Consider the following 23,108-nt stretch of genomic DNA (forward strand, 5'->3'; position numbering starts at 1 on the left):
GTGCAAAGGAGATTGAGAGAGTTGGACACGATCACCTTTTATAACAACAGTAAAGCTTTATAATGGCAAAGGCCAGCAACTGAATGTTGAACTATGTGCAAGGGAAAATAGATGAAGGAGTGAATAATGGGGAACTCCTTATATAGTGGAGTAGACACCTGGCCGGCTGCCTCTAGGACTGGCCGACTGGCCTTGGACAAATAAATAGGAGAAAAATCCAATAAAATACCAGATAAGTGGTAAAGCCCCAAAACACTGAGATCCACAATTCTAACACCCCCTCTGCAGCTCATAGTGTGCAAGAGTCGGAAGAAGATAAGTCGATGAAGATGCAATCAACACCGCAAATACTGGAATCACCTCAGAGAGAGCACCCACCAACCTGTTTCCTCGAAACAAGATGCCACCACGAACAACAAGAAACTTTGCTTGGTCACGAATTCCTACACAAGTGTGCAAAGAACTCCAAAAATAGATGATGAACTGCTAGACACACCGCGCCCATAATCCCCAATAGTGGACGGAACACATCACGTCCCAAAAGCCTCCAACAATGAACTTGGAACAGATCCAGTTCATAATCTCTGTTGTACCAAAGATAACCATGTCTTGCCATATGTCTAATGCTTGGAACTCCAAATCACGGTCCCATGCACTGGTAGGTGGAGCTATAATCAGTCCCCTCTCCCGCCCACAAGCCTCTTCTGGCTGGAAGCACATGGGGGGAAACTGCATGTACACTAGAGAAGCACACCATCTGGGGTCTCCTGAGCCGGAAGCGCCCTAGGAGCCCTAGAAGTGGTACTAGAATCTGTATCACTATCCTATGTCGTGTCTTTGCCTTTTCTCTGAGATGAAGCCTTGCCCTTGGTCTTGTCCTTCTTGGACAAACAATCCTTGGACAGATGTCCTCTTTTCCCGCAAGAGAAGCAGCAACTCCGACCTTTCTTTTGAACTGAGGAAAGTGCCTGGTCAGAACTGTTGACTGACACCTTCAACTTACCCTATGAGATGAGAACGGACTCCTCCAAAAGTAGGGAGCTAAGATCATCAAAATCCAACTGAGTGGATGTGACCTGGCACCGCAAAGGTCGAGAAATAACATCATAGTCCGAAGGAAGCTTGGTGAGGATAAGAGCAGCCACCTGAGAAGAGGACAAAGCAGCACCCATAGCCAGTAACTGGTCATGGATAACCTTGGCCTTCATGAGAAAAGACTGCATTGAATTGCCTTCAGGACATAACAAGCCTTAGAGTTGCCCCTGCAAGGTAACTACCCTCATCAATGAGTCTCAAGCAAAGAGATCCTCCAATTTTGACCATACCTGATGAGCACTGGTAAGAGTTTGCACTACCAGTGAGACCTCGGTGATGGTCCGCACAAGCACAGAATGTGCCTTCGAGTCCCGATTCTCCCAGTCTTGTACTTCCACAGCAAATTCATCCTCCTAATCCTGAGTCCACCGCCTAGAGTTTTGAGGACGCTCGGGCTTCCTTTCAGTGTCCTGAACAATGTCCCACAAACCCTTGTGGATGAACCAAACCCGCATCTGAAGCTTCCAATGAACGTAGTTGGGTCCTTTCAACCTGTCATCTTTGTTCGTACAGGGGGGAGCCATATCCACAACAGCAAAGAACAAATCTCAGCTCTCAAACACTTCTCTCAAGTGCTTTCCAATGAAGCAAGGTACCAGGAACAATCAACCTCCTCTCAAACCATAGAGAGAAAGAGGCAGGACAGCAGCAAAACAGTCCAAGATCCACCGAGAACCGCCTACCGGAAGGGCAGGGACTCGTGGAGGAAGAAGACAGTGAAGAGCCGCTTGTCTGGCAGCACCATGAGCAAGAAACGCACCACCAACAGATGCTGTAGTAGAAAACGCAGCCAAAACACTTCAAAATCTTCCTCTGAAGAGCAAAACACAGCCTGTAGGGCAAGGTACTGAAACGCAGCCACTATATGGGACTCATCTGGAGCCGGAGAAGTGATGGAAGCAAAACGCACAACAAAGTGGGCAGATTTGCAGAGTTTGGAGCAGCTTGGACCTAAGCGTATGATACTATGAAGGAGATAGCGAAGGAGATAGCACAGGCGGAAGCATAAACAGTGAACATATGAGAGAGTGCAAAGGAGATTGAGAGAGTTGGACAAGATCACCTTTTATAACAGCAGTAAAGCTTTACAATGGCAATGGCCAGCAACTGAATGTTGAACAAAATGGATGAAGGAGTGAATAATGGGGAACTCCTTATATAGTGGAGTAGAGACTTGGCCGACTGCCTCTAGGGCTGGCCGAATGGCCTTGGACAAATAAATAGGAGAAAAATCGAGTAAAATACTAGATAAATGGTAAAGCCCCAAAACACTGAGATGCACAATTCTAACACAATCTGCATACTCTTTTACTAGATAGAGATGAAGTAGTTAGATGGTCCGAGAGAGCACGTCAAAAAAGGATAGAAAAGTTCAATGAGAAATTGGGAAACAAGGATTTAACTCTGAGCATGTTGGTTTGAGATATAATAGTGCTTTGGATAGCACTTTTCAGACTAAATTCAAAATTAGATGGGAGGGACCATATGTGATACATGAAGTTTTCTCCAATGGAAGTTACCAGCTCAAAGATTTGAATGGCAGGCTACATCTCAGTAGAGTGAATGGCTTGAGGCTAAGGCCTTATCATATCAGAATTATGTGAAGTCCAGAAAATGGTCGAACACTTGAAAGTGTTCCACTCTGGGGTTAGGGCAATACGTGAGAGGCATTTTTGTGATGAATGCCTAAGGGATCAGAGCCCCAACAAGAATCTATTGTGGGTGTGAATTTAAGAAGAGATAGCTTTAGATAACTCCTAGAATGTTTATAGTATGAGGGTTGATGGAAGATGTGTGGATGTATGTGGGAGGTGATGGGGATGATATATTGCTAATGATACATATGGTGATGATGCCTTGTCATATGCATCCAATACTCATGCATGGTAGACTTGTCCACCTGGCAGCAGGGGGAGAGATCACCAATCGGGGAGAGCCAAAAAAGGATAGGAGTAGAGAATGGAAATTGAATAGTTCCAAATTGGGTATGCATGAATCTTTGCAGGAAAGGAAAGAGGAAAAAATGATGAGGGATTGGATGTCAGGGGAACTTGGAACGGGATTGAATTGGAGAGCAGGTACCTGTGTCAGAGGATGTGAGAGAAGATAGAGGAGGATTTGAACACTTTGGACCTTGGGATCAAAAACCAGAGCAGAGTGAACTGAGCAGGTAAAGGGCCAATTGGGATTGGGGATACCTTAGGACCTTTGGGAGTTGCTCTGTTGGAACTTGGCTTTGTCCCAAGATTCTTTTGTGATTGAAGCTTGTGTCAGTTAAGAGCTTGTGGTTTCTTGCTGGGAATTAATCTTAGGATGTTCCTTCTTCATGCTGGCGTAGGATTGTTTAGAGTTAAAACATGTGACAATTCCATCGCTTGTCATCTTGTTCATGAAGTTTCAACTAAAGAAGGATTATTTCTGTATCAGTCAGTGACAGAGTGTAATTTCGGTGGCTAAAGCATTTTATCTATGAGAGATCAATGTTTGGTCAAGTTACGAGTTGTTGTGAACTCTGAACGTCGAGCTGGTGCTTGTGTTGATCAAGAGGAATGAACATGTGATTATCCAAGTTTCATTTCATCAAATTGTTTGAGTTTGGGTTGGGATTCAGAAATTAAGCAGTGGCTGCTAACTGAGAATGGATCTTTGACTTGCTCGAATTGCTGGAGAGAGATCAGCTGTGAATAGTGGATGTTAAATTGTCTCAGGTTTAAGCCAGACAGAGCCAATTGGGAAATATGAGGGCGTACAGGATTATCTGTGCATTGGATCAAAGTAGCCTAAGAAAACATAAAGGATAGGTTTCTCTGGATTGTTGGGGAGGGACACAATTTGGGACAAAATTGATACTAAGAAGACTGTGAAGCAGGTCAGATTGGACTTGAATTGAGGGATGATATAAGATCAGAGATTGTCAAACTGTGAACTGTTAGTCTGGGTTATCCTGAGAATTGAGGTGAGTGAGAGTCTATGGATTTAGGGGACCAATGAAGTGTAATAGATTGGATCAACCTCTTCAAAGGGATAACAGCAGTTGGTTTGGATCTGTTCTGATCAACAAAGGTTTAGAGGAAATTTTCTGGGTTATTAGGTGCCCTGGAGTTCAGGATTTAGGAGCCCCCTAGTTCTGGTATCTGTACATCTTTTCTTGTGTAGTGTATGTTGGTGTAGTAGAGGCCATCAGCCAGTACCCTCACGCCGTTTTCAGACTAGATGCAGGGTTTGACATTCCCACCACCTTGGCCGCAGTACCATTCACACATTTTGTGCCTGCTCATAGAAAGGTAAACACAGCTTTGAGAGGTGATACCCATGAAAGGCAATATATCTACATGGCATTGAGGGCATCCTTGACTCCCTTAGTGAATGCCTTGCTTAGAAGTCATAAACAGACACTGAAACTCAAGAACATTGATACATACAACAATCTTTGATTGTATGAAGGAAGAGATTTGATAAATAAATGTAAATTTGTCCTATAAAAGTGGTCACTAAAAGTTTAAACTGACTGTTATTTAAGCAACTCTTCCCCAGCACAAAGAAATTGAAATTCAAGTGATTCCATCTTGTCAAATTCTTTACGACTTAGGAGGCTAAGCACAAAGTGAAGCATCTTAACTTTAAGGTGGTTGCATACCCCTTCGATATCAAAGCCGTGTCAAACACTCCATGCCCCCGATGAACCATGTGATCATCAAGTGGGATAAGCATCATTGCAGGATCTGTGGTAATGCCTCCAAGTATACTTGAATACATTGCCCGATAGGGCTCATGGTGAGTGGAATCCAGAACATTGGTTTGAAGTCTAGAAATAACCTAAAACATGCAAACACAGAACCTCTCATCAGGAAAATGCAAGAACAAGGTCAGAAGTGTTTGCTAACTAAACTAAAGTGACACGAAGTACCCTATCTAAAACTTGATCAATTTCCTCGCTCAGAAGCTTACCAAAAAATCAAATTCAGCACACGTAGTTACGCTTAACTAAATGAACACTGCAGCGCCAACTCATAAGTTCCCTGTGTCAATTTAACTCCCTCAAGAATGTTGAATTGGCATATAACAGGATTGATAAGTGGCCCTCCTCCAGCAGTCTGGTTTCCCATAACGTGGAGGCCCTAACACATTGGACTATCTGATGAGGCCCCCTGCTTCTACTCACATTCAGGACTTCACCACCCCACCCCCCCACACCGAGCCGACCATACCTCTCTCTCCTTCACCATCTCTAGTACCTTCTCCAACACACTGCCTGCCGCAGCTGTCTCTCACTACACACAAGTTCACTTCCACCACGACCTAGATGGCGTGTATGATGACAATATCTACCGCCAACTCTGTGAACTTGATACCTCAGTCCCGCTCCATACACTCACATCCCAGCTCGCCACTCTATCATGATGCTTGGGTCATCATAACATAGAGACGCCCCGTATGACAGGGTGGGGCCTATGACACCATCACACGACCGAAGATGGCCACTTTGAATTGCACACTATGGTGAGATTCTTGAGGCTTTGCATAGATCTTCACTAGAAGACATTACCTTATAAACAAAGACACATCAGAACCCTGAGAGAGGGTTACCATAGGCAGTTGGATATGAGTGGGAATCAGTGTACAGGATATGAGTGGGAGTCAGCATACGAAAGGGAGAATAGAACATCCCGGAAGCTGTTGTCCTACTTAGGCCACACCTACGTAGGATCCTTACAGTGGTGAGGAAGGATGAGGAGGCCATATACACGTGGTTGTTGACTATGTCTACCAAGGGATAGTGTAGGTGGTTCCAACCATGAGAGAGTGAGTAGAAAAAGACATGGAAAGATCAAGCTATGGTAACTTCGTGCATAGAGATGGATGGGTGGGAAAAAGAGAGAAAGAGACAGAGATGTGATAACGCACAAGAGAGAGAGGGTTGTTGCACAACACAAAATGATTGTATTATGATAATACTTCCACCATGTGCAATGCTTTATATAGGCACCGAGGCCCTATCTTATGTTCTCTTAATAAGGGGGTGTTCACACCTACAGTGTTCATACACGACTAGACACTCGTTGGACTCCGAAATATCCGAAAAACCCCCCTTCGGAGTGAAGGAGTGTCACCTAAAAGAGAGACCTTCACTATGATGATTTGGGCTCTAAACTCCAATCATGTGATACAAACTCTCATGTTAGGCCTGATACAAGAACTTGTGCTCCCAGCCATTTTTTTTTTCTGGGATATAGATCCTTCTATTAGTTAATAAAAAACAGCCACGATGGGCTGAATACAACCACGAAGGGCTAGATATAACCTCGCCTCATGTACAGGGCAGGTAGTAAATAATCAAAAGGTGGAGAAAGATACACTTCTCCTCCGGCTGGCCGCTCTATGAGGAGAAGGCTATCTCATATAGGGGGAGGGGGGGGGGTAAACCACACACGTGGTCTGTAATGCCAAATGGGATCACCACCTCTGTCGGTGAGAAAAGGGCCCAGGCCGCCGGAGCCTCAAGAAAGCTTCCCGCCGCTTCCGCATGCGGTCAGAGCCACCCTGCAGCTTGCCCCACTGACCGCGGAGGGTATGGATGATGTCGAGCCAAATGCTCCGGATGGACTCCGCAGGCGGAGTGTGGGTACCCTCATGGCTCCGTTGCATCTAGCTCGCCATATGTGCCAGGCTCCAATGCTATAGCAAATCTCCCATATCTAACATGAGCCCGGTCTCCAGTGGTCAGTAGATGGAGCTGTGACTGGTACTACCGAAATGTGGAGTTCAGAAACCTGAAGGGCTAGCCCCCCACCATTCTCCTCATAAGCCTTGACAACCTCAGCCTCTGTGACCCAAGCAACGGTGCCCCATGTAATGATCCAGGTCAAGGCCCTATCCATCATGAAGATGCGGAGAATCCACTACCAAGCCTGTTGAGCCTAAGGGCAATCCCAAAGACAATGTTGATGAGACTCTTGAGGGTGGCCAAACCTCATGCAAGCTGTTGGTCGACCTCCAATAGCCAACTGCCAAAATCATGTGTGCCATCAGCCAAAGAAAGAGGGTGATCTAAAAATCTGAGAGGAAACGCTGGGAGAGGCCTTGTGACTGCCATTGTACTGCTGTTGCCAAGGTGTCGTCCATCTCTGGCATCTGAATCTTGCGGCCTAGCCGCGCTGTTTATGCAAAAAAGGGGGCATCCAGAGTCTCCTCCGGATCGGCAGGATCATGCCAAGTCCACTCTCTCGGGTCCCACTGGAGGCGCGTGAGAGGTCAGCTCTCCCATATCCATAGCCGCCAAAATCTCTCCCTGGCCACCTTGGCCAGCAGGGGGTCTATGTGCCACTCACGTGACTAAGCTCTGATACCAATGTAACATGCGTTGCGGAAGCATGTTCATGATTAACGAAGGCAAAGAAGATTAACGCTAATCCTATGTTTAGCAAAGACACAGAAGAGAAGGAGAGAGAGACCTAATCTATTGTATATTGCCAAAACATGCTATATATACAATGATCTTGCTAATTCACAGCTTCATGATGCATACCAAAGATCCCTGCAACCCTCTACTTACAATCGGACAAGAGAAGCTCCTGCTGATCCACCACTGTGTCCTTGCTGCCTTGCAGACTCTGGCAAATGGATCCTCTTGATCTTTTAATGATGATTCTAATGAATGCCTAATGATCCTATTTATAGGAAAAAGATATGAATTCGTAATCAAGTTGGTGTTGCCGGGGTGAGGACTTGCTTGATTCTGAGTTTGCTGATGACACGGGATTGTTTTTGCATGGCCAGGAGGCCAATCTACAGAGGGCAGAGCAATCTCTACAGGTTTTTGATGTGGCTTCGGGAGCATTGATCAATTGGCGCAAGACAGTGGCTTTTTGGATCAGTATCACCCCGCTCCGGCATGGAGCCCAGACCCGGGTTTTAGATGGATTCCTCCTGGCACAGCAGTGCGGTATCTGGGATGCAAGATTGGACTTGATTTATCACCTGAGCAGCAGATCGCCCCGCTTCTTCTAAGGATTCGGAAGAAGCTTTTATTTTGGAGTACAGCTCGGCTTTCCTTGGCTGGGAGGGTGGTGGTGACAAATCAGGTGCTTTTAGCGACTATGTGGTATATCACGTCTTGTTGGATTTTCTCGAGCTCTTGCATCAGCCAGGTACAGAGGCTAATCAGGAACTTTCTTTGGTCTGGGCGGGATGGTCAACCGGCCGCTAAGGTTGCTTGGGCAGTTATTACTCTTCCGCTGGCCCAGGGGGGGCTTGGGCATTATAGATCCAGCTGATCAGAGTAGAGCCTTGTTGGGGAAGCTTATTGTTCGGGGGCTGCTTCCACGCGCTGAGCCTTGGAAGGAGCTTCTTTTTCAGCGACGGCTGCAGGCTAGAGCTCCCCCAGCAGGGGGCACTTGGGCACCAGAGATACGGTGGATCTTCACAGAGATGAGGAGGACAGGCCTCAGTAGTAGAGGATGGGAGGACAAATTTGCCTTGAGTATCCTGCAAGCTTGGGAGTTGCTGAGACCGGGGCTTTCTCAAAGACCTCGCCTTGAGTATCCTGCGAGCTTGGGAGTTGCTCAGACCGGGGCTTTCTCAGACAGCCGCTCATCTGGAGCCCCGCAGTACGCACAGAGCAGGGTCATATGCTGGGTTCTCGGCCTCATCTAGCCTGGGGACCATTGGCGGCAGCCCAGCACGCAGTTTTGGAGATTGGCAGGCCTTTTGCAGTCTCCCGGAGGAGATCCGGGCGGAGAGGCTGAGTCACTTCAGAGGAGGGCTGATTATGAGGGATGACATTCAGGAGGCTCTCACTGAGGAGTGGTTCACGCCTTTTGAGCCAGCCGCCCCACGGTGGATGGGAGCCTTTACACAGTCGGAGATCCTGATTGCTGTCAGAGCTTGCACTGAGGATGGTAGATGCCTCTACTATGAGATACAGGATGAGGGCAGACTTCAGAGAGTGGAGGCGGAGTCGCCTTTGGTTGCAGAGTGCATCTTTCAGAGGATACGGGTAGTGGCCGCCGCTGCTTCTCGGAAGTTGCATATTGATCCAGACCCTGCAGATGTGGACTCTGATTGGTGCATATGGGCATATGCTGCGCGTCCCTTGGCCCGGCTCCAGTGGGACCCTGGCGAGTACAAGTGGCATGATCCTTATGCGACCCCCAAGGCCACAAAGATCACCTTTTTCCAGTACACTGTTCGGTTGGGGAGGCATATTTTGACTGCGCAACTGCATCGGAGCATTGGCGGCTACAGGGACTCTCACAAGAGTTCCTGGAGGATTTTTGGACCAAGCTCTGGGCTAGCAGACAGGCACGCAAGATCTTGGCTTTCTAGTGGCTGGTTGCCCACAGGGGCTCTGCAGTTGGCACCTGGCTTGTCTAGAGTGGCCTTCCACCGGCCTGCGTCCGATGCGGCCACCCATTGGAGACACAGCGACATTGCCTATGGGACTGTCAACAGGCGCAGCAGATTTGGCTGAGGATTCTGCGCATTTTGGCCCCCCTCTCTCCAGAGGGAATGTATACGTGGGGAGCCGCTGCTTGGTCGACTTCGTCAGGGCTAGCTCTGGGATACGAGACGGAGTAGGCCAGCCAGGCCATCAGATTCATTGGGGGCCAGCCTCGCCTTGTTCCTTCACCGGATTTCTCGACAGCCGGTTGGACACAGGAGAGGGATTTACAATGGGAGCTCCTCAGCAGCCTCACCATATGGTTCACCTAGAGAGCCCGTTGTTTCAGGGCCTTTGAGGGGAGACTGGAGCCACCAACAGAGACTGTTCGGGCTATCTGGCAGGAGTTGATTCACACCCTGCGAGGCCAGTATGACCGCATCCAGGGTGACTCGGATCGAGCGATCTTGCAACGCCAAGCCTTCCACACCACTTGGCGCAGCGGCCCTTTCTATACTCTACACGAGGGTACCCCCCAAAAGGCCACCTGTTTGGATTTTCCCCCCTCCTATTGTATGATATAGCCTCTCAGTTATTTGTACTTTTCTGCACCTAGGGAGAGTCTCTCTAGCTGCCTTGATTGGATCTCTGCTCTGCCTTCTTATGAGCAGGAGAGGGTTTGTAGCCCATTGGGCCTTTTTCTTTTATAACTAATGAAAGGATCTTTTCATGGGGAAAAAAAAAACGGTGTTGCCTATTTTACCCACAAAACATTGTCCAAAAGTCATATTTTGTGTCCAAACTATGCCCAAAAGGTGTCCCAACCATTGGGCTGTCTTGGGCACTTCCGGGAGCATGTAGGGCTGCAAAATCTGCCCTTGAATCTGCCCGTATATTTGCTAATGAGAATATAATGTCTATAGCATTAGGATGAACGGATGCGCACAACAGGCTTCTTGGAGTTCACTCAGCATCCGGTGCTGAGAGGGGGTGTTAGACATCATCATCCCCTTGCTGCTGGCTTCCTTTGTGGTGTCCTATTTTATCCTTTAGGGCTGACCATGTTAGCTAGAGGGGCTGGTCACTCCTTACATCATATTCCCACTTTTTTCCTATTTTATGGAGTCATTAGGTTTTATTCCTAGTTGTGAGAGGAGTTGGTCGGCTGCCCCTATTTGAGCATATATATAGACGGGCCTTCCCTCCCTCACATTCATTGCTTTGTGCCTCTTGCATACCTTAGTGCCTCTGCATATTGGCTTGCTGCAGTCCCTCACATACGAGGTCATCTTCCCCTCTTGCTCGAGACTTGTAGCGGCATGTGTTTCTTGTTTGGTGATATTGAGAGCAGGTATATACAAGCGTTTCTCTCCATCTCTCTCTCTCACTCTCTCTCATGTGTTTCCACTTTCCCATCTTCCGTTATGCATTCCTTCAATACATACACCTTTGCTTCGATTCCGTTCCGGTCCAATTGAAGACTCCACTTCATATCCACTAGCTCGATCCCCAAGCTCTCTAACTTGATCTTCAAGTTCTCTAGCTTGGACTCTAGATCTTCTCAATCACATGTAGTCCCTTCCTCCTCACGGGCTTCAGAGAGATTTTCTGGAAACTCCTTTGAAACTGTCGGGCCAACCTCATCCACCTCCAAATAGAGTTTGGAGAGATCCACCTCCTTTGGGAACTATCGGCCTGACCTCGTCCTCCTCCAAATAGGATTTAGAAATATCCACCTACTCGATCTGCGGTTCTGGTTGTGGTCTGGCTTTTGGCTCTAGCTTTGGCTCTGGTTCTGATTCCGACTCTGGCACGTGCATCTCGGGTACTGGTATCTCCTCGGAAACCTCTTTCTGTGATCACGTCTCCCGAGAACTTTTCTTAGAAGCTCTCTTTTTGTTGCATTAATGCTCTCAGTCTTGGGTTGCTTCACAACCCTAGGTGATTCCTCCTTGGCCTTTGTTGATGCTGCCATGAACTGTGCCCATTTTTCCTTCAGCAGTGCCAAACTTTGCATGTTCAAAAGCTGGACTTGACGCACCTCTTCATGAAGCTTTACTAGATGTGCTTCTTTCTCGCGTTGCCGACGTTCCTCTTATATGAGTCGTTGCATATACTCAACCATGATTTGTTGGTATCTGGCTTGGCATTCTTGGTCCTTTTTGAATTGTTCTTGTTCCCTTTTTTATCCTTCTTTATCTTCCCGTCTCCGACGACTTTACATAGTCTCATACTCACGTCGTAAGTGTCATAACTCTTCTTTCCAAGGATCATTGCTCTCCATCGAGATGAGGTTTTGGTGGAGAAGTAACAGAAAGAAGTCTTTTCCTACCTAGGTTAGACCTAGGCTAAGTCTTTTGTAGATTCTAACATGCAATGCTACATGCAAAAATGGGCTAAAACCCTAAAAACACAAACCTTAATTTAGTTTTTCCACTTTCCACATTGAATCTTGGGCTGAAAACATTGTTTCTAGGGTTGAACTCATGCAAAATACAAAAACCTAATTTTGGCCTACAAACCCTAAAACGCAAACCCTAATTCAACGTGCACAAAACGTAAGCTAAGGGTTGTCCTAGGACGACCTAAGCTCTAATACCAACGTAAATGCGTTGCAGAAGCGTGTTCTTGACATTAACGCTAAGCAAAGAAGATTAACATTAATCCTATGTTTAGCAAAGACACAAAAGAGAAGGAGAGATAAACCTAATCTACTGTATATTGCCAAAACATGTTGTATATACAATGATCTTGCTAATTCACAGCTTCATGATGCATACCAAAGATCCATGCAACCCTCAACTTGCAATCGGAGAAGAGAAACTCCTACTGATCCACCACTGTGTCCTTGCTGCATCGTAGACTCTGACAAATGGATCCCCTTGATCTTTGAGTGATGATCCTAATGAATGCCTAATGATCCTATTTATAGGGAAAAGGTATGAAATCGCAATCAATCGGTTTTGCCTATTTTTTCCACAAAACATTGTCCAAAATATCCCCACAAGGTATAAATCCACTCTAAATCTGCCCATATATTTGCTAATGAGAATATACATGTCTATAAGCATCGGGATTAATGGATGCACATGACATCATGTCAATGGAATTGGCCAACAACAGGTCGGCCAGTTGATTAAGTGTGCCAAGAGCCTATACAAGGCTGTTAGCAGTCATCTCCTGTCTGTATATTTACACCATGGCCTCTGTTGTGGGTGTGCCCGCTTGTTTTATTTGTTTTCTCATTTTTCCCCCCTCTCCATATTTTTCCCTATTTTTACCAAGTGTGGGAGGCTGTCCTTTGGCTCCTGGCTGATCCAGATGGTCACCGACTGAGTCTACTGCCCCCAGGTAGTCTTCTGTAGCAGGCCGACTTGGTCCAGATGCTGGCCAACTCCACACGTGTGAGGGCCAACTCACTGGGGCTGGCCGACTGGAGCTGGTGTAGGTCGTGGGCCATCAATAGACTGTCGGCTGTCCTATTGCTGGCCGACTGCTCATGTGGGGGCATATAAAATGGCCCCTTGCTCCCCCACTTGTTGTATTAGGTATTCGGGATTTTCTTGTGTATATAGAGCACAGTTACACGCCTCTCTCTCTCCTTCTCCATTGCTGTATTTTTCTGCAGTGCACTTGCTCTCATGTTCTCACATTTTGTCTTCATCTCCGTTGCATATTCTGACATGGTATCAGAGCTCTAGGCTCTTGATAGATCTTGGGAACTATGTGAGCAAGAGGGGGGCTGTTTTGTTGCTAATTGGTGGACTGTTTTGGACTGTTCGGGAAGAGGAGAAGCAAGAGGAAGGCGGGCTGATTTGCTGGACAGCCACTTGCAGGTTTAAGTTCTTCTTTTTTCCCACCCACCCACCCTTTTTAGTTACATCCCCACAATGGCAGATTTACTTGAGATGGCTGAGAAGCATGTGAAGATCCTGACACTCCCCACGTTCCCAATGGACCGTCAGTTGGACGAGAACAACTACGGCATATGAAAGGTAATGATGGAATCTATTCTAGAGTCTTACGACCTTACTGATGTCATTGTTGTTGGGTTCCAAGGCCGGAGTTAGAGGAAGGGGAGTTACCCTCGATTCGGAAGGAACGTGAGGCACAGGCACAGTTGTGAGATCGTGTCAATGCCAAGGTCCGTTCTTTCATCTTCCTCAATTGCACACTGCAGGTAATCAATCATATCAAGCATGTGACGCTGGCCAGAGGTATATGGTAGCATTTGGCTTCTCTCTATAACAGGGTATCGCCCATGAAGAGGATTTCTTTGGAAGTACAGATGCGGGTTATGAATCCTGCAAAGTCATCAACGATGTGGGAGCACAATGACACATTAACAAGCTACAGGCTCTTCAGCAAAGGAAGTTCTTCAAGCTGAAAAAGAGATATCATCGGAGGATATGGCCATCACGTTGCTGTCGCATTTGCCCTCTCAGTACTCAGCATTCTACTTTTCTTTGATTACCAGTGCTAGGCTCAGCACTATCACATGGAAGGAGCTTGTGCCCATGGTCTTGGACCAAGAGGAAAGATTCACGAACCCTCCACAGGGCGGAGGTTCGGAGGCCTTAACTGGCCAACGATCGAAAGGCCGTAACAACAAGGGCAAAGGGAAGGCTTCCTCGGAGAAGTCTTCTGAGAAGATGTCCAACTCAAACCGCGAGAAACTGAAGGCAGAGAGGACCTGTAATGATTGTGGTGAGAAAGGCCACTATTGACGGCAGTGTCCCAAGCGGAGCACCGAGAAGGGTGCAGAATCCTCAGCAACAACCGTGAGTGAAGACTCCAGCTTTTGTGCACCTGGAGGTGATGGACACCGATGTTTCATTTTCTTTGGGCAGGGAGGAGGTTGGAGGACTCTCCGCTACGGATACTCAGGAGTGGATTCTAGACAGTGGTGCTTCCAGGCACATGACTCCTTCCTGTTCGGCTTTACAGGATCTCTGCAGGTATTCTGGTCACATTCTTACTGGGGATACATCCACTATCCCAGTTCACAGTGAGGGCAGGTTGGAGATAGTTCCCGATGGCAGAGGGGGGAAGCATTCCTCCCAGGTGTTGTATGTTCCGCCACTTGGTTTTCATCTGTTGTCAGTGCATCAGGTTTGCAAGATTGGCGTACGGGTGGAGTTTGATGAGCATTTGTTGCTCTCCGGGACAAGGCAACAAGCTAGGTAGTTTGGGAAGGCAGAGTGGAGAATGGAGTTTACAAACTTTCAGCACTCTCTCTCCCAGGTCCTCAGTTTTGTGATGAGTGGCAGTCTAGTAATGGCCACTTAAGTGTGGATACGCTGCAGGCGCACGCTTTCCAGGACCAGATGGTGGATAGCTTGCCAGTAGATGGCAGCAGCTGGCAGGAACTTTCCAGTACAGATGTTGGTAGTTCTTGTGTTCGTCAGTCAGAGGAAACTTTACAGGTAACCTATGCTCTGATGTCTCGTAGCATTCGGGACAAAGAAATTCATGTAGTTGAGGAAGTTCTTTCCCACAGGGACCTATTGGAAAGCCAGGTAGGTGGCAGTTGATTATTTGCAGAAGGAGGTGGATGTTGCATATTCTCCAGGCTTTGTGGTTCCGGATTCAGAGGGGGTGGTTTACAGGTTTCCAAAGGCCTTGAGTGGTCTTCCGCAGGTTTCCAGGACTTGGCATCCCACCGTAATAGATGTTGATCCTTGTGAGCAGTATGATGCCTCCTTGACTCGGAAGCAGAATGGTTCATTGATCTGGTTGCTAGATAACAGATTGGACGGGAGCTTTCTGATAAGGCTGTTGAGCTCATGTTTGCAGAGGACTCTTTGGGAGGCAGGATTGCGTATCTTGTGGTTTCTGAAGCATGCGAAGGATCTTGGACTCTTTTACACAGGAGGGGAATTGATGGATGGAGTCAGATTCCACAATCGGAGTTACTCGGATTGGGGAGGAGGAGAGCCAGATACGAGGACCTTGACATCAAGCTACAGTTTTTCCCTTGGCTCAAGAGCAGTAAGAGGCAGCCATCTATTGCCTTGTCGTCCACAGAGGTAGAGTACCGGGCTGCTTATGGTGTTGCTTGTTGCGAGGTGGTGAGGTTGCAAAGGTTACCTGGCAAGATTGGGTGGTGGAACCCACGGTCATCCAGAGGCATTTTGTTCGTGAAAAGATCATTGCTGATGACATCTTGCTAGAGTTTTGTTCGACGGAGGACAGTGCGGTGGACCTCTTCACGAAGTCTCTATCTCAGGCTTTGCTCCGGTGGCACTCCAGCTCCCTGGGGTTGGTTCCACATCCAGGAGCTGAGAGGGGGTGTTAGCAGTCATCTCCTGTCTGTATATTTACACCATGGCCTCTGTTGTGGGTGCGCCCGCCCGATTTAGGTGTTTTCTCATTTTTCCCCACTCCATATTTTTCCCTATTTTTACCAAGTGTGGGAGGCTGTCCTTTGGCTCTTGGCTGATCCAGATAGTGGCCAACTGAGTCTGTTGCCCCCAAGTAGTCTTTTGTAGAGCAGGCCAACTTGGTCCAGATGCTGGCCGGCTCCACACGTGTGAGGGCCGACTCACTGGGGCTGGCGGATTGGAGCTAGTGCAGGTCGTGGGCCATCAGTAGGCTGTCGGCTGTCCTATTGCTGGCCGATTGCTCATGTGGGGCCATATAAAATGGCCCCTTGCTCCCCCACTTGTTGTCTTAGGTATTCGGGATTTTCTTGTGTATATAGAGCAGAGTTACACGCCTCTCTCTCTCCTTCTCCATTGCTGTATTTTTCTGCAGTGCACTTGCTCTTGTGTTCTCAGATTTTGTCTTCATCTCCGCTGCATGTTCTGACAAAGGCATGGTATTGGTCATTGTAGATCATCTCACTCCCCAATGGAGTTAGGTCATAGATAGGGTGTTGTTTATCCTTTTGGAAGGCCAAAGGCCACAAAACATTGTCCTTTTCTGTACCATATACACAACCATCTCTCTCTCTCTCTTCTATGTCTATGGTGATTGTTCTTGCATCACGAGTTCCTATGCAGTGCTTAGGGCTGAAAGAAGACTACCAGAGCTTCCACATGTCTCAGTGGCATCAAAGCATCAAGCTCAGCTATGCTAAGTGCTGTTGGTGTCCTAGAAGAAGTGAATAGGTCCAAGGAGAGAAACTCAGCATGTGTCAAGACCCCCAAAAGCTGGTTGGTGTCAGGAAAACCCAAGGGGAGGGTTTCATAAGAGTTGGTAGCCAGTAGGGGCTGCCCCGGAAAGCTTTTATGGAGCACTCCAAGGGATGAAGTTCATCCAAGGGGTTGAGCCAAGGGTGCTAGGATCAGTTTCAAAGAAGAAGTATTCATGTTTGTTTTTAGGGACAGGGCAACAAGGCAAGGGGACAAAGTGGAACAAATGCAGAGATCTCTACATCACATTTGGACTGGATTCAAAGACATAAGACAAGGTTTTCAGTGAAAAGGTTGCGAGGAAGGGAAGGATGACAAGTCTAGGAGACCATATGTGGAGATAGGGGATGATGACAGTCATCCAAGGTCAAAGGTTGGAATCCTGTCATCAGGGGATGTCATGTGCATGCACATGGACATGCCTAATCCCAGGCTAATCCCTGATTCGCAGCAGATAAAACATCAAGATAGCAGGTGTCAGAGACATGGTGTGGACAAGGACCCTATCAGCCAATAGTTTAGCATTTAACTGATGTGGTCGGTAACATCTATATTTATTCATGTCCACGGAATTGGCCAACAGTAGGTCGGCCAGTTGATTAAATGTGCCAAGAGCCTATAAAAGGCATAGTATTGGTCATTGTAGATCATCTCACTCCCCTATGGTGTTAGGTCATAAATAGGGTTTTTATTATCCTTTTGGAAGACCAAAGGCCCCAGAACATTGTACTTTTATGTACCATATGAATATATTGAATACACAGCCATCTCCCTCTCTATTCTTTGTCTATGGTGATTGTTCTTGCATCAAGAGTTCCCATGCAATGGTTACGGCTGAAAAAGACTACCTAGAGCTTTCGCATGTCACACATATTGTGTGCGTGCCTGCGTGTATATATGTATGTATGTACATTTGTGCAAGCGTACAATACTTCCCCTTTGGAGATAGAAACTTTTGAAACCCGTATTGTCGCATGTTTTTGAAGGTTCGCACTAGATTGACCTCCGTCCAAGCTCGGAACATCCAAGCGAGCAAGTTTCCATATTGTCTTAGAAACACCATGGAAAAAGAATTGGACCACCAACTCAAAGAACTATTGGATTTATACGACCCAACATGTCACCATTGAGCACCAATCCTAATCGTCGAGAAGAAAGATTAGATCGTTGTGATTATGCATGGACTACTGTACTCTAAATAAGCTTCCAAGAGCAAGTTCCCAATGTGTCGCATCAATTATGTTCTCCAAACCGCCAATGCAAATTGTCAAGCCCGAATACTTAGACCAAACTGGTTCTTTGGCTTCTTACATCTCGCAATTCACTAATCTAATACTGAAAATTGATTCTTTGTCAGTGCCCCAAGTGGTGATGCACATGGTCGCTTTCTAGAGCCAAACCTTGGTGAGGAGGACTGGAGGAGGATTGAGAGGCTTCATGTCATGATGTTCTCCCGCATAATTCGGAGCAAACCATTGGTACCACACACTATAGTCCTAGCATGAGTGATGCAACGAAAGATTTAATCATAGATTATGCTAAGCACACGAGAGATTAACACTAATCATATTGTTATTGCAAACACACAAAAGACAAGAGATGTAGTCCTAATCTATTATATATTGCAAAACATGCTATATTTACAATGTTGAACTTGCATCTTGACTTAGCTCATGCTTATGCATACCTTTCTACTGATGCATACAAAGATGAATTGTTAATTCACAGCTATGGTGATCTAAATGCCTTGGTTGTTGATGCCCATGGTCTTTGCTTAGGAACCTCTACACGTGAATGCTCTTGACCTGCCTTTACATTGGAAAGTGATACCAAGTAGTATTTATGTAGAACTTTTATGACCCTAAAAAAGTCATGCGAAAAGGTCCTTTATCGTGTTCATATTGTGCCCAGCTTGTGTCCCAAATATTGATCCATGTCCAGGGCACCTCCGGACGCCTGGGCTGCTAAACCTGCCTAAACTAAGCCATACTCTACTCCGTACTTTGCCTAGAAGGCGGTTGCAAATAGGAAGCATGTCCACGTGGCACTCACACAAGTGATGCATGTGACAACCCTAGCAGCAATGTCCAAAACCCCTTTCTGAAGCCAGGCCTTGGTGAGGACTGGAGAAGGATTTAAGGGCTTCAAGTCATGATGTTCTCCCACACGATCCAGAGCAAACCATTTGTACCACAGCCATAGGTTATTACAAGGCTCGCTTCAGTGTCTCTTTCTTGACAGCTAGCAGAGCATAAGCATGACCGGGTATGGTGTGCTAGGGTCACCCGCTAGTTCCTCATAGTGGCTCCACATGCATTATATACTACCTTTGCAGTACAGCCTAGAGGCCCCCTTCCTCTGCTCACCCATTGGAATACCAACCGGGTCAGTCCTCAGCTTACACACCCACACAACTGTGTGAAAATGGCATTTTTCCCAGCCCTAAAAAGGGAATTTTACTGGGTTTATTTGGTTTTATTTTTGGATTTTTGGGTTTTGCTGCTGGCCGACAGTCCCTTTACTGGGCCGACCAGCAGCCCACCTACTATATATAGCATAGCTTCATCAATTCACCATGGTACCACATCATAGACCACTTCATCGACCACATCTGCTGCTGCTGCTACCGGCGCCTGCTCTACATCAGCATATCATCATCGTCGACAGCTCCAGCGTTTCCTTCTGCAACATACCCTTGGGACAGGAGCCCACTCTCTGCACTTCAGCGTTTTACATCGGCTCATATCATGGGACAGCAACCCCCTCTGCTACAGTAGAGCACTTCAGCATTTTACATCAGCTCACACCTTGGGACAGCAGCCCACTCTCTGCTTACCCCTTTCCGCCAGTTCCCCTGTGCCCCAGTTCGCCTCTGCCCGCCATTTCGCCTGTGCCCCCCAGTTCGCCTGTGCCCGCCATTTCGTCTCTGCCCCCCTTTCCGCCAGTTCACCTGTGCCCGCCATTTTGCCTCTGCTTACCCCTTTCCGCCAGTTCGCCTCTGCCCGCCAATTCGCCTCTGCCCGCCATTTCGTCTCTGCCCCCCTTTCCGCCAGTTCGCCCCAGTTTGCCATTTTGCCTCTGCTTACCCCTTTCCGCCAGTTCGCCTGTGCCCGCCATTTCGCCTCTGCCCCTCTTTCCGCCAGTTCGCCATTTTGCCTCAGCTTACCCCTTTCCGCCAGTTCGCCTGTGCCCCCCCAGTTCGCCTCTGCCCGCCATTTCGTCTCTGCCCCCCTTTCCGCCAGTTCGCCCCAGTTCGCCATTTTGCCTCAGCTTACCCCTTTCCGCCAGTTCGCCTGTGCCCCCCAGTTCGCCTCTGCCCCCCTTTCCACCAGTTCGCCCCAGTTCGCCATTTTGCCTCTGCTTACCCCTTTCCACCAGTTCACCTGTGCCCCCCCGTTCGCCTCTGCCCCCCTTTCCGCCAGGCCCCAGTTCGCCATTTTGCCTCTGCTCCGCTTTCCCCACCCACCCACCCTTCCTTCCTTGCTCAGGCCCCCAAGGCAGCAACATAACTCTCTCTCTCTCTCTCTCTCTCTCTCTCCTCCCTGCCTGTGGGAAGGACTGCAGAGTGACCTGGAGGGATGGCCCCGAGTCTCCAAGAGAAACTCGAGGCCCTCGAGATGGCAATGAAGGCACTAATCAAGGAGAACAAGAAGACATCCGATTCCAACCTCAATGAGGTGGAAAACAAACTACATCGGCACATCATAGCTCTCGAAGCACGGGTCACGAACCTCGAACAAGAGAACACGGCACTCAAGGAGGAGGTGAGTGCATTGAAAGTGGAAATGGTAGCCATCAAGAATGCTGAGAAGGAAGAAGGGGAGATCAATGACAACACTCTCACGGCCATCAAAGAAGAGATCTCCAAGGAGATCACAAAGGACATGGAGGGAAAGCTCGAAGCCAAGCAGTCAGGATGGGTCGAGGTGGTGAAGAAGAACATCCGTAAAGAAGTGAGGGAGGAGACTCAAAGGGAAGAACACCAAATCATTCACACCACCATTGAGGAGGAGAAGATGAGGCATGCCCGCTGCCTCAACATTCGAGTCACAGGTATAGCCGAGACACCCGACTCCACTCCCGAGAAAGATGGACAGCTTCTATGCATGAAGCTCGGCTACAAGGAAGAGCACCCTCTCCCCTTCACCAAAGCATGGAGAGCCGGGAAAGACTCAACACGCAAGCAAGCCCTCATCCTCATCCTACAGTTTGCAGGAGAGACGGAGAGGGTCACCTTCATGAGGAAGAGGGTCATACTACGAGGTTTAGAGGGAGCTCCTATTTTCTTGGATGATGATCTCACGAGGATGCAGCTTGAGCATAGGAGAACTTGCATGCCATCTCTACCACTGACCATGTATTCACTTTGAGATGTATGATTGATCAGGCCAGAGTGAGGAAGAGAAAGCTCTATTACTGCTTTATGGATTTCCGCAAGGCATTTGACACAATACCACGAGAGAGGCTCTTTCAGCGCCTACAGTCTCTTGGCATACCAGCAGATATGACATGGGGCATCTATGCATTATATGAGCAGGTTTTTGGGCGAGTCAGATGTCCAGGAGGTATGTCCGAGACTATTGCTAGCACCATTGGTGTGAAGCAAGGATGCCCACTTTCCCCCACGCTATTTGGGTTATACATTGATGAGGTGGCTGACTTCATTACACGGGGAGGCGGAGATGGAGTTGATTTAGCAGGTACCTCAGTACATATTATGCTCTATGCTGATGATATTGTATTAGTGTCTGAGTCTCCAGGTGGTCTACAGCAGCATCTACATGCACTCGATGATTTCTGCACACAGAGGGGTCTTACTGTGAACCTTGGGAAAACCAAGGTTATGGTCTTTCATACATCGAGACAGGGCAGGAGTCAGCTGACATTCACTCTCGCAGGATGCCAGGTGGAGGTGGTGACATCATACGTGTACCTAGGGGTTACCTTCTCTGCAGCAGCCACACGCTTCACCATGGGTTCAGCAGCCAGAGCTAGATTGACACGGGGATATGCAGCATTGGCTATGCTAGAGAGACAGTGCCACCAGGCGCATTTTCAGGAGCCCCGAACGAAGGGCTGGCTATTTGACACATTAGTCACACCGGCATTGATGTATGGAGCAGCGGTATGGGCGCCAGGCCTTGCTACCCATTGGTGGACACAGATAGAGAGACCACATGCCCTCATGATGGCACGCATGATACGCAGCAAACCGTCAGTACCTCATGACATTATCCGAGCAGAGTTTGCTGCGCCTCCTATGATGGTAGAGGCCATATTTCAGACTATATGCCTGCTAGACAGATTCAGAGAGATGCCACAGGACAGATTGTCATACAGAGCTTTTGAGGCATCTAGACAGCTGGCTGAGGCAGGAGACAGAGGATCATGGTATGCACAGGTCACACATTGGTTCTCACAGCATGGCCTAGACATGGATCATCTACCACCATTCCAGTATGACAGGAATCTCATAGTGAGAGGAACAGAGTATTGAGACAGGATCTATGGCAGCTCTATACACGAGAGACATGGATATCGCCTACACAGCCTCTTCCACCGAAGATGCTATACTACAGAGATCACTTCATGAGTATCACTGATGATGGATTTATAGAGAGGCCTAGATACATGGAGGGCTTTTTACCACACAGCTCCCGAGTGGCTATTGGTCAGCTCAGAGTTTCATCACACCGATTGGAGATTGAGACTGGCAGAGCAGCACAGATCCCCCGAGAGGAGAGGGTATGCAGATTGTGCAGAGAGGAGGTGGAGAGTGAGGAGCATTATGTATGCAGATGCAGAGCATATACAGCCATCAGAGAGAGATATCCCATTTTATTCAAAGAGCCACATTCCCTATGCCAGATCTTTGAGGCAGCAGACCAACGCATACTGGGGAGATACATTCTAGACATACAGCGCCACGGAGAGACATTATTACAGGCTCAGGCAGCTCCAGAGGGGGGGCGACAGACACAGATTACTACATTTTTTCAGAGATCCATCCCCCTCCCAGCCCCTACATGGCAGGGAATTACTCTCCAGAGAGCAGAGACACTTAGAGCCCGCAGGAGACAGAGGACACCTGGCTTTCGGACACCACGCCTATACCAAAGAGAGATGACAGAGATCAGAGTTCAGTTTCACAGAGAGGGTGCGAAGCGACTGGATCGCTTCAGAGCACACCCAGGCATGTTCTTCAGGGAGCTGTGGACACCCCCTTCACTGATGTATACCATTTTATACCCCCAGTATGGTACAGGATGGAGCTAGCTAGGTTGCATATCATGATTGTATACTCCATGCATATAGCTTTGCATTCTCCTAGTAGTAGAGCTCCATCCCCTGCACACCCAAATTCAGCTTTTTTTTGTTCAGTACATTTTCATTTTGTTGGGATGACAGAGGATACCCCATACAGGTACTCCGATTTGTCTCATAGGCCGAGTTCGGTCTTTTGGAAGACGTTAATAAAACCTTTCTTTCTTTCTTTC

General features: G+C 47.8%; 1 protein-coding gene across 3 annotated transcripts in view; it reads right to left on the bottom strand.

The window, feature by feature from the left end:
* ADCL (D-aminoacid aminotransferase-like PLP-dependent enzymes superfamily protein) overlaps positions 1–23,108 on the bottom strand; it is a 66,529-nt gene that overhangs the window by 32,344 nt on the left and 11,077 nt on the right. The window contains exon 3 of one of the 3 annotated variants that reach the window (XM_086807165.1): positions 4,733–4,911. The exons of 1 other annotated variant lie outside the window; for it this stretch is intronic. In XM_086807165.1, coding sequence (XP_086663291.1) covers positions 4,733–4,911 — 179 coding nt within the window. Of the gene's footprint in view, positions 1–4,714; positions 4,912–23,108 lie in introns of all 3 variants that reach the window. One more of the 3 variants, XM_086807164.1, reaches the window with a different exon arrangement.

Source organism: Cibotium barometz, chromosome 13 (genome assembly GCF_041138505.1).
Source record: "Cibotium barometz isolate CiBa-2024 chromosome 13, ASM4113850v1, whole genome shotgun sequence".
Classification (NCBI taxonomy): domain Eukaryota; kingdom Viridiplantae; phylum Streptophyta; class Polypodiopsida; order Cyatheales; family Cibotiaceae; genus Cibotium; species Cibotium barometz.